The 12,271-nt window shown below is 38.6% G+C and overlaps 2 protein-coding genes across 8 annotated transcripts; one reads left to right on the forward strand and one right to left on the reverse strand.

Annotated features, from left to right (window-relative positions):
- Nucleotides 1-1,210: 1,210 nt before the first annotated feature.
- On the forward strand, nt 1,211-9,325 carry ciita (class II, major histocompatibility complex, transactivator; the record flags this gene model as incomplete). The annotated part of the gene is given in 11 exon segments (XM_055166522.1): nt 1,211-2,465; nt 3,692-4,192; nt 4,266-4,442; nt 4,516-4,579; nt 4,581-4,591; nt 6,399-6,479; nt 6,553-6,636; nt 6,720-6,803; nt 8,520-8,603; nt 8,890-8,973; nt 9,059-9,325. Coding segments are annotated over 11 exon segments (2,504 nt in total), but the record flags the coding sequence as incomplete, so codon positions are not given.
- Nucleotides 9,326-10,696: 1,371 nt separating this feature from the next.
- Nucleotides 10,697-12,212, reverse strand: dexi (Dexi homolog (mouse)). Of its 7 annotated transcripts, none has more exons than XM_020919933.2 (3): nt 12,086-12,212; nt 11,338-11,806; nt 10,697-11,269 (listed from the first exon to the last, which is right to left on the reverse strand). In XM_020919933.2, the coding sequence occupies exon 2, from the start codon at nt 11,704-11,706 to the stop codon at nt 11,437-11,439; it is 270 nt and encodes an 89-aa protein (XP_020775592.1). In that variant the 5' UTR covers nt 11,707-11,806; nt 12,086-12,212; the 3' UTR covers nt 10,697-11,269; nt 11,338-11,436. The 7 variants fall into 7 exon arrangements, with proteins under 7 accessions (XP_020775592.1, XP_020775593.1, XP_020775594.1 ...); XM_020919934.2 differs by having other exon boundaries at nt 12,073-12,205; XM_020919935.2 differs by having other exon boundaries at nt 12,069-12,198.
- Nucleotides 12,213-12,271: the final 59 nt, after the last annotated feature.

The following is a 12,271-nucleotide window of genomic DNA, read 5'->3' on the forward strand; positions in this document are numbered from 1 at the left end:
TAAATGACCAGGTTAAATTATTATTGTTTTTTTTGTGTGTGTTTTTTCCTGGTGTGATGGTATGACACTAAACCTGTTTTTCACAGTGGTATTTTCTTGGTAATAAAAACACTTGGATTTGAATAAATGCCAGATCAGCGTGTTAAATGTCATTCTGTGGAACATTACAGATAAATGTGTCCATGAAGGCAATAGGTGATTAACCGCACTCAGAAAAGTTACATAGTGCACTTTTTTTTCGGGTATTATTCAACTATAACATATGTTACTAGTCAAAAGTTTGGACACACCTTCTCATTCAGTATTTTATTCTTATATGCACAGAAGACATCAAAAATATGAAATAAGATATATGAATTTATGTAGCAAAGAAAAAAAAGTTAAGTTTTATATTCAAATGCTTAAAGTAGTCACCCTTTGCAAGAGAAATAAATGAAAAACTGTGTCCAAACTTTTCTCCGGTAGTGTATGTAGATCACATTTTTCACTTTCACACTTCATTGTAAACAACAGTATTGCCTTAGCTTAAAAACAGAAGTAGGTCCATTGGGCTCTGAATAATGACGTTTCACCAAAAAAACAAAAACACTTTTTAAAACCCCACATATATGACCTGGAGTCTCACTTTTATGAATATTCGCAGGTAAATGCTATAATGGAAAGTTACATTTTATGTTGCAGCACCGATTTTGCAAGACATGGTTCTTTACTTGTTTTTATGTTGTTATGAAGAAACTGATCACTTCACTGAAGAAGTGAAAGTTGGGACATTTGTTTCGTTCTATTTTAACCTTTGCCTAGTTGCAAATATGCACGTATCTGTGTCCCACGCTGACCCCAGATGAACGAATGAATGAATGAATGAAAAATGTGCAGACTGCTCCTGTACTCTGTATGACCTGTGCCACTGGAAGCAGAAGAAGAAACTGTCTGATGTTGCAGTGTTTCTTTAATTCTTACCATTTGCATAGTAATAGGAGAATTTGCACAACAGTGTAGAGGGCAGAGATAGGGGGTAGGTACAAATAGACATTTTCTGAGCACTCAAATACAGGATTACTCAAATATGCATGATATGATTGAACTGAAATACAACTTTGAGCAAGCTACACCGCTTTAACGTATACCATATGTTTCCTTTAACTTTTAGAAGATCTGAGCTAAACAAAACAACAAAATGTGCATTTATGAGGATGTTTTCTCCATTTAGTTCTTTTACAATGTGTGCTTAGTACTGACATTTTGCTTTCAACACATGCTGTTTATCTTCTCTTTCAGATTTTTGAGCAAACCCATGGAAGCCGTTCTAAAACCTTCCACCTGCTCGTGGGGAAAGCCGGGATTGGAAAAACTATATGCATCAAGAAACTTTGCCGTGACTGGTCCAAGGACTGCCTCCCCCAGTTTGACTTTGTGTTCCTCTTGGACGGCAGATTCCTCACCGTAACCGAACCGAAATACAGCCTCGAAACACTCCTCCTCCATCTTTCCTCTTTCACCCCTTCATGCTCAAACTCCGATGCTGTTTTCGCTCAAATCCTTGCCTCCCCAAAACGCGTCCTTATCATGTTTGACGGTTTTGAAGATCTGCGAGAATTCGAGCTACTTGTTCAACCTTTAGAAAAAGATGTTGCCAGTTGTTTACAAAAAGACAGAAACTCTAACTCTTTTACAATCAGACAGCTATACTCTGCTATTCTGCAAAGATTGGTACTTCCAGGTTGCTCCCTTCTCCTTTCATCTAGACCAAGGGGCAGCGCGAGCCAGCTGCTACGAAAAGTGGACGACCTTTTGGAAATTTCGGGATTTTCACCCTCAGATGTAGAGACCTATATCATGAAATACTTTCCCGATCCGGAAGTCCAAAAGTCCACCATGAAGAGCTTGCAAAACTGTGACTATCTCAATCTTCTATGCTGGAATCCTGGTATATGCCGACAAGCGTGCATGCTATTGGAACACCAACCGGATTTGGAAGATCTACCGAGAACTTTGACCGAGATTTGCTATCAGGTGCTACGTCTGAAAATGAACAGTTTGAATGATGATGAAACACTATCAGCCAAGGAATCCGTAGAGGAAGTTAATGTAAGCAATGCAATTCGAACAAGGGGCAAATCGCAAAAAAGGCAAAGAAGAACAGACAGGAAGAAGAGATCGCAAAAGGAGAATGGACTGATATCGGAGCTAAGTCACCTGGCCTGGGAAACTGTCAAAAATAACACTTCAATAATCACAGGTGAATTTTCCATATCGTGCAGAACTAGGGAGGCAGGACTCAAGACTGGGCTACTAAACGTTACTCACGCCGGGAGGAGATCGAATACTGAAAAAGAAGAGTGCAAAACAGATGATGATAAAACCAGAGAGATAGAGGGTGTGGAAAATTTGGGCCATGAAATTTTGTCTTGGGCCAATCCTTTTTTGCAGAGCTACCTGGCGGCGATTAATTTGTCATTGTCAAGGTAAGAATAAACAGGTCATCTTATGTAATTAAAACCTGTTATGACATTAGACTTCCTCATGTTTTCTATGCAATCTAAGTATCGTGTGAAAAGTAATGAATGTTAATTTTAGTGTTGTGTTAACAAAGGCATACCTGAAGTTCAGTTGAATGTTGTTGTTTGATGTTGTCCTTTGAATTTCTCTCAGTAATCAACATCACAGCTCGCAGATATTGTTATTAGCGTCATTTTAATTAAGAATACACTGATCCAACTTTTTCAGTTCAGATACCGATAACAGTACTTTGACTTTAAATATCTGCAAATACCCTAAATTAAACTGTACCCTTGTAGGGGATGGAAAATGCCGTTCTAGGCCAAAATCTGCATGTAAATAGTGTTATTAGATCCAATAAAAGGCCCAACCAGGGTATTGGCTGAATCGATATTATGAAACCAATACCTGACCCAGGACATTTTTCGATATCAGAGCCAATATTTGATACAAGTACTGGTATCGGTGAGTCTCTGTTTTAACTGCTTCACCCCTCATCATTCAGTGACAAAATTGTGCCTTGTGGGAGAAACAGTGGGATTTTGTACAGAAATTACAGCTGAATAACAATAAGAATTCTTCAAATAGGAATGCTACAATATAAAATGTTTGTGTTACTGATTAGTGATTACTGAAATTTTTCACAATTATTGACACTATAACTAAACTTTACTTCTTCAGTGTCCAGCTTTTTAAAAAATCTGTTCTTCTTATTGATAAATTAAAGTTGTTATGATACAAACAATGTGCATTTCGGCTCACCACATTTACGATAAATTTTTTGCTCAGATGAATATTTTCACCTGACAAATTATGTTTATATAATTTTGACATCCATTTCTCCAAAAATAAAGTTCACAAGTATGCACATTATATGTTTTTTCACCATCATACCTGATTGTCAATGCCTGATCTCATCTGATCTAGAACCTAAGCAGGTTTGGGCCTGGTTAGTACTTGGATAGGAGACCGCTGGAAATACCAGGGACCACAGTGACGCAATAGTGGCTCTAGTGCAAACTGTTACTGTTTTCTTAAGAAAGACACTCCCACCCTGTCTAGTATGAATGTGGGCACATGGCGCAGATTGTCAGGGTTTGGAAAAGCAGTGCATAAATCTTATTATATAAGTGTACGCTGTGATTGAGAGAGCTGCATAGAGAAATGACAATATCCCTTTCTATTTCTACAGCTCTGCGTTTGTAAAAATCCTCTCTTTCCAAACTGGCTCTAAAGGACGAAGGAGACAGCAGAGAGAAGAATTCGAACTAACCCAACGCTTTGCCGTGGGACTACTTTTCCAGAAACAAGACGAACTTCTCTGGCTCCAACCCGCCAAAAACTTAGACAAAACAGTGGTTACGAAACAGAACACACTCATCAACCATCTCAGATACCTCCAGTTTGGTCACCTTAGACCTTCCCAAATCCTGGACTTATGTCACTTTGTGTACGAGGGATCTTTCACACGTTGTGGATCTTCTAAGTTGGCTGGATATATTTTGAAGAACCTTCCGGAAAAACTTATATTCAACGGAGTACCTCTCTGTCCAGCTGATGGTTACGCCATCAAAAATATTCTGGAACATGGAAACAGCAAAGAACGGAGATTTTCTTTAGACCTGCAAGACTGTGGGATACAAGTCGCCGGGCTGAGATCTTTAGTGGGACTAGACTCCATAGGAACGTACAGGTACTGGCTTATGAAACTCTGAAATCCATTCTGAAATGTTTAGCTGTACAACGCTGACCAAAGTGTTTTCCAGGGCCTGCATTGCGGATGTCATTTTCTTGTGGGAGGATCTTGAAAAACAAAATGAAGATGATCTCCTACGTGATGCGGTGTCCAAATTCAACATTGACCCGTTTAAAGCAACACAAGTCAGTCATATTGAATATCTGTCCAAGCTGGTGGACATCCATACAAACAAGAGGCTTTCTGAATGGTAAAGTAGCACAGACACACGTAACTACTTGAGAAAACATGATAAAAATTAAATTCACAATGCGGTGTTTCTCCTCTAGCCAAATGAATTCCATCTTTGCTGAAGGAGTACCAGCAGTCCAAGATCTACACAAGCTTGGAACTGGAGTGAGTAAAAATCGCTAACTTTTAAATTAAGATAAAATGCTTAAATCTTATTGGCCTTTTCAAAACACCTACCTGTCGATCAACAAGGATTTTTTATTTTTAAGGCAGTAAAACTAATTTCAATTTTACATTTTGGTTTTCTGGTTAAGTCTGCATTATATTTAAATGAATGTTGTGAAGAGGGAACAACTATGAAAGAGGCACTTTAATGTTCATATTACGGACCTATGTACGTTTTTTTATGTAGAGGGTCCAAAAAGTGTTGTTGTTGCTTTGACTAGAAGAGTTTTGAAGCACCACTCAACAAAAGTTACCCATCCAGTATGACAAATTATCCAAATGAACTTATTAACAATGCTGAAGGTTTGTAAATTCTTGTACCATATCAGTGACCATATCTGGAAATATTCACCAATGCAAATAGTGGTTTATGAATATTTATTGACCAAGTTAAAACATTTGAATATGAAACAAGTGTGGTATTCTCTAGTCAAGGGTTTCGAGATTAAATATTAGATAAACTGCTAAAGAGTTATCTAGGGTTATGTGTTGAGTCTAAATTGATGAATCTGTGATGTGTGTGCGTGTGACCGGGCAGAGCGGAGATGTGTGGTGTGAGTGTGGTCCAGGGGTTTGAAGCCCTTTACAGAGGAGTTTCCATCCTAACATCCATGAGGTCTAAACAACAAGACAGGTCACAGATTAAAGGGATAATCCAGAATTTTGGACATAGCACCTCATTTCCTAGTTAGCAAGAGTGTTGGAGACATGTGGAGACACTTTAAATATTCCATCCAGTCTTTGTATTTGCAGAGGTCGCTGGTGCTAGGCTAGTGCATGTCAGTCTCCATAGTTATCCTGCCACTAAAAACAGTCTTACCCGCTCCACAAAACACCTTAAGCAAATCTATTATTACACCAGACTGTCGATTTGAATGTCTGGGTTGATAGAATAATAAGATTAACCTTGCATGGCATGAATCGTCACTTGTTGAGGGACTATTTTCTCAGCAAATTTTACTTTCCTGGTAAGATAAGTGCTAGGTGAAATCAGTCCACCGTTGCCAAGCTTTCTATCAGGAAGTACAACTCGCTGCTGCTGCTCAGACATAAATCCTTCAAATGCAAGCTTAGTTTCATGGCATTATGAACTCTTATGAACTCTCACATAGGCATTATGAACCCAGTGACATTTACAAATAATTCTGCAAATATTATGAACAATCATCACAGCATGAACACTTACACTGTTCCTCTTCTTTCTGTAGAGGAAGTCATTAGCTGAGATTATTTCATCAAACAGAATTGTATATTTTTATTGTGGTCATGATGGCTAATTAATATGAATTTACTTTAGTCACAAGCTTCTTTCTTTGCTGAAAGATTGTCAATTGTTCTGTTCTTGTAGAAACTTTTAAGAAAAATCTAAACCAAAGTTACACCAGAAGTCCCAGGATGAGCCTTCCTGTAGCCAAAGAGTTTTAAAACATTTTCTACTTAGGCTCTTTACCAGGGCAATGATGACGAGACAATTAAAAGACTTAAAAATAGACTCAAAATTATGGGGGTGTATTGCTCTCACTCCCCCAAAAATATTTTGGCTCAGTATCACATAATTACGTGATACTGAGCCAAAATATTTTTGGGGGAGTGAGAGCAATACACCCCCGTACAAAATCTATCACAACTCAAGTAGAGCAAAGTTAAAGCGTTACAAAAGTAGTGTGAAAAAATAATGCAGCTGCAATACAGAAATAGCAGATGTTTTTTTCAAATGTTCAGTCTTACTAACTCCCTTCTTTCTTAGGCTTGGTCCAGAGAAGGGTCCACTTGCTCTTCCAATGCTGTGGAGGATGTTGCCAGGTCTACATAACTTGCAGCATTTAGAGTAAATATCCCTCCGATTAAATGTCTACAAATATAGCATTGCCATATTTTCTCACTTCCTCTTCCCCTTTTAGTTTGGAGAACAACAAAATCGGTGATGACGGAGCTCAGCATTTGGCAAAGGCTTTGGTTTCATTGTCTTCCTTAGAAACTCTAAAGTGAGTCTTATATGACACTTTTGTTGCATATTATATCTTTATTACAGGTTTAACATAAAAATGTACTGTTTTATTTTGTTCAGTCTGTCACAGAACACTATTGGAGATACTGGAGCAAAATCCCTCTCAGCCACTTTGAGGAATCTCCCCAAACTTGACAGGCTAAGGTACAAACATCTAAAAATCATATTATATAGCATTTGTGGTTTATCGTCATCGTATATATGTATGACAAAACAGGCAAAACAGGCTCAGATGGGCCAATTCTTATAATCAGTTCTTTCTGACATAGTGTTCTTGGGCAAGACACTTCACCTACCTTGCCTGTGTGATTGTGTAAGCATTAGGGTTGTCAAAAGTGTCAAAAATCAAATATAAATTGATATTAAAGCTAGTATCGAATTAGATACTCATTCGAACAAGTATCAATGCTTAAAAAGTCACCTTCACAGGACAGAAATGAACCTTTCCTGAGTAGCTTTAGAATAATCTTGAGCTGTATCAGAACAAGTATAAGAGCACATAGACTAGTATAAGCCCATGGACCACTATAGATCCTACCTGGACCACTGAGAAATTACTTAGATATAAAAGTACATGGTAAAATTAAAGGAAGTACTATGATGTAAAATGCACTGGTTATGTTTAAAAGCACTATGTAAATCAGGTCCGTTTATAATACACATAGAGTGAAGCTTTCAAGCCTTTATTACTTGACATTTTGATGATTATGGCTTACAGATAATGAAAACCAAAAATTCGGCCACAAAAGCTAAATTTATTCAATTTCTAAAGAAGCTGGTTGTTCACAGAGTGCTGTATTCAAGCATATTCAGAGAAACTTACGAGGGAGAAAAAAATGTGTGAGGAAATGGTGCATCAGCAAAAGGGCTGGCTGCAACCTTGAGAGGATTTCCAAGGAAAGTTCATTCATGAATTTGGGCCAATTTCTTAAGAAGTGGACTGAGGCTGGAGTCAGTGCATCAAGAGCCACTCCGCACAGACACAGCCTTTACGGGAAATGAGAGGATGACAGAAGCATTTTACCAGGACTGTGGAGAAAAAGAATTGGACTGTTGCTCAGTGGTCCAAAGCATATTTTGCATATTTTCTGGAAATCAAGGTGCCAGAGTCTGGAGGAAGAAAAGGAGGGGCACTTTGCTCGAAGTCCAGAGTGAAGTTTCCATAATCGGTGATGATTTGGGCTGCCATGTCATCTGCTGGTGTTGGCCCACCGTGTTTTTCTGAAGTTCACAGTTAACACAGCCATCTACCAGGACATTTTAGAGCGCTTCATGCTTCCGTCTGCTGACAAGCTTTATGGAGATGCTGATTTCATTTTCCAGCAGGACTTAGCACCTGCCCACATAGCCAAAGGTAACAGGTAAAGATGTCTCAATGCAAACTCGCCTGGCCTGAACCCCATAGAGAAGCTCTGGGATATTATCAAGAGGAAGAGACACCAGACCTAATAATGCAGATGATCTGAAGGTCATGATCAAAGCAACCTGGGCTTCCATTACACCTGAGCAGTGCCACAGGGTGATCACCTCCAAGCCACTGCGCACTAATGCAGGCCCAGTCACGTATTGAGGGCATAGAAATGAACATACTTTTCAGAAGCCTGGTATTTCTGGTTAAAATATCCTTTTTTATTGATCTTATGTAATATTCTAATTTCCCGAGACACTGAATTTTGGTAACTTTTCATTATCTGTAAGGCATAATCATCAAAATTTCAAGAAATAAGAGCCTGAAAGCATGACTCTATATAATCTGTGTTTGACTTTATGACATGAGTAACAATAACTATTAAACTTTTTCAAGATTTTCTGTTTTTGAGATGTGCCTGTACTATTATTAACCACCCTTGTTTATTTCAGCCTACACAGCAATGTCATTTGTGATCAAGGTGCGAAGTGTTTAGCTGAAGAACTTCCTCAAATGTCTGCTCTCACCGAATTAGAGTAAGAATAATTTTTTTTGCATATACTTTACCTCTGACTGGCTTTTTGTTTCCACGGAACTGCTTTGCCTAGAATGTTCAGTGGTGCGTTACAGGCAGACTCATAGTAAGAATGCATGTTTTCAAGATATTTTTAACTGTAAAAATATCTGAATAAATGCAAACTGGATCTGATAAGTTTAATGCCATACTGTGGAACACTCGAGGCAAGCAGTGAAATCTCCATGGAGACAAGCAGCACCATTAAAGTGCTATATATATATAACAACAACTTTATGTTTGAACAGCATAAGGTACAACAAGCTAACAGACATTGGAGCACAAAGTTTGGGGAGCAGTCTGAAGAACTGTCAACATATAAAATCTCTGAGGTGAAGAGAGAGTTTGGCATGTCATGTTGTTGCCACGGTTACGTATTATAATGATTTACTCGTGTTGTGCTTTGTATCACTGTAGGATGTGGAGCCACTGCATTCCTTACGGGGTGTTTGAGAGACTCCTGCAGCAGGACCACCGCATTATGGATACCTTCTAGTGTGGAGAAACTGATGCACATTTGCACTTTAAAATGTATTTATTTTTTGTCTGGGTTACACTATATTAAGACTTTTTGCTGTATTTTTTACCAATTCTCAGTGAAGTATATACTCCTTTTTTTTTCTTTTTTTTTTCTTTTTACATCTTTTATCAACAAGTTTGTATTAAAAGCAACTTCCTTTCAAACTGTTTCTCTTCACTTTTTTGCTAAACTTCATCTATTTACATTTGGCTTTCGGTTTTGATCCAACTCTGGCATGCATTAAGTAAGTTGTTGAAGATTAATTTGGACTAAAAGATATTAATGATACTCTTGTCATTAATGATAGATAATCTAACAAAAGACAAGTTAGGTTAAACTCTTCTTATGCTGTGGCTGGTATTACTCATTGTCCATTTTGTTTCTGTCTGAAATGTATGAATGCCCTCTTGTGGACATTATGTGACATAACACTACTTAATGTAAAAAAAACAAAACAAAATACAGCTTCTTGCAGTTTTTCATTTAGATTGAAACAAAAGTTGTAGTGTGACTCACAAAAATAGTCATATCATGTTAGCAATAGAACTGCCTTAGTTTATTAAATACATTTTGAGAACATAATCCAAAACGCAACAATAGCAGCATATGGGACCAAAAGCAGATGAAGGATGAGTGGAGTCTGTTCTAGTATGAGTGAGTCATACCCATATGTGAGCCAGCTCTGTTCTAGTGAGTGTAGTGAAGTTGACATTATACATTTATACCTAATCATAAGCCAGTTTTTATGACATTCAAACAAAAAAAAAAACCTAAAATGTAAAATAAATAAGATCAATTTATTTGAATGCCAAATATGAATGCTGTCTACATTTTATAATACATGATACCTGTGAAAATTATGGCTTTCCTCCTCAAACTCACTGCACAATGAGCAGTGGCACAGAGCTGATGTGAGTTCAGCTCAAGAGGAGCTTGTCACAGTTCTCAAACTGTAAAGGCTGGTTTATACTTCAGAGTTGAGAAGTGCTCATCTGAAACTGGCATCCTGGTACAGACCTGAACCATTTGAGCTTCTGCCTCACATCAGGGTCCTGTTGCGTCACGGGGATGTTTCATTTTGATCTATGCATTCAGTTAGACAAAGTAGTACAACAGGCTTGTGCAGGGGTCATTTGAATCAAACCCAAACATTTCCAAGTCTTTTATCTCTGTAGATTTTTGAGTCATTGTGGATCAACCAATCGCAATGCTTTGAGACAAAGTAACTTTTTGGATGCGGTGCACAGCAACTACTGCAGGCTTTCTGATTGACAGTCAAGTGTGTCACGAAGCATCTGTGTTGATTTGAGTCCTGAGTACAAACCAGCCTTTACCAACTCTCTGAAATAACGCATGACCAGAGAAACATGCAGGGAATTCACACACATCTGCTGGACAGCTGCTTCCATTGGTTTCAGGGCGTTCCTCTGTTCATGTAAGTGCTTATTTATGATGATAACTGAGAACTACATTAAAATATCTTTAAAAGGAAACCCTAAAGAACAGACAGCTATAAAATAAGACAATGAACAGTCGAAAGCAACATCCATTTTAAAATATTTTACAAAGTCATACAGTCATGCTGAGAACAAATGTGAATCAAACAAATTGGCACAACAGAGTGTAAGTCTACTTGTGTAAGCCGATGACCAAAGGGCTCTGGAGACGCTCATGACAGCTGGATGTGTCATGTTCAGTGTTTATAATAGTTTTGTGAGAAAGCATCTCAAATATTCCATGTAAGCAGCAAGGCTGTTGCAATTTGCATTTAAGATATAAATAAAAATACTTTCTTCCTAAACTAAAGCACTCACTGTTACTTTTCTCAACAGTGGTGTCTAAATAATTGGCAGCAATTATTTAGACATCCTTTATATGTCTCCATTGCTCAGTTTATTTCACAGAACCAACTTAAGATTATTTTCAATTGGTCTTTGCAGTGAGGAGTTACACCAGGCCTGAGAATTGTCTAATCCTTTCTTTGCAGAAGAAACGACAAATAAGCAGGTACTTGCTTATTCATTTTTGCATAATCTTCCTGATGGACGGCCACTACAAGTGGCTGGCAGCACTTCCACTCTGGTTACCTTTTTATGAGCAGGAACAACCTATAATAAATGAAAATAGATTATTGAGGGCACCAATAATTTTACACCTGAATAAAGTTAGCATTTACCCTTTCAAATTTGCTGAGGTGCATACATGGCCGTCCCCATTGGCCCAGCAGTGCTTTTGCTGCCCCATGTTTTATCAGCATCAGTTCCAAGGGGCCTAGTCACTCGAGGTAGCCTTCAAATACATCCAGCTCAGTGTCCGTGTCATAGGGCATGGAGGCTGGGTCAGAAAGAACTCCAAGGTCCACTAGGGCCTGGTCCATGTCCTCGGGCAAAAACACAATCCCTACATTCAGGACTATGTACTCCATCAGAAAGGCATAGTACAGGATCAGCACGTTCACAAAGAACAGGCCTAGATAAAACATATATGGGAGGTCGTCCAAGTGCGATTCCACAGAATCTAGCTGTGCATAAATTGGTTGTGTCATAGAAATCCAGACGTCTGGGTCCAGTGTTTACATGGACCGAAGAGGAGGCTAGAGCCCAGCCTGATGTGACCCTACGGAGTCCATGTCGGCTCGGGTTGATCTGCAACAGCCAAAAGCAGCATAAGGCATATAGTATTATCTCTGGCATTAAACTACACAAGTAATGTGCAGATGGTCGTCTGCAGAGCTAATAATACTCAACACACAGTATCAAATGATCATCTTTGACAAGTGGTCATATTTTTGTCAGGCTAGAGAAACTCACGGCATGCCAGCTAGCTGAAATGCTAAAAACAGTAGCATGTAGTGTGAGTCCAAACACAAGCAAGTTAAAAGTTACAGATTCGCATGCTCTTTCCTACCCACAATTAAAACGCACCACAAGCACGGTTATCCATCAAATACAGTGCCACTAAACAGGCTTTATCATTTTGATCCGTCCGTGTCAAAACAACGCTGACAAAAACAACGAAATCGGACACTTCTCTGTCTGCATTGGCTTTCCGTTTACTGATTGGTTCCAGCCCCGCGTCAATCAAAACACACAGGCGTCGCGTGTCATCTG

The sequence above is a fragment of the Boleophthalmus pectinirostris genome, unplaced genomic scaffold (genome assembly GCF_026225935.1).
Source record: "Boleophthalmus pectinirostris isolate CB_2022bp ecotype Guang Dong unplaced genomic scaffold, ASM2622593v1 HiC_scaffold_823, whole genome shotgun sequence".
Classification (NCBI taxonomy): Eukaryota; Metazoa; Chordata; class Actinopteri; order Gobiiformes; family Gobiidae; genus Boleophthalmus; species Boleophthalmus pectinirostris.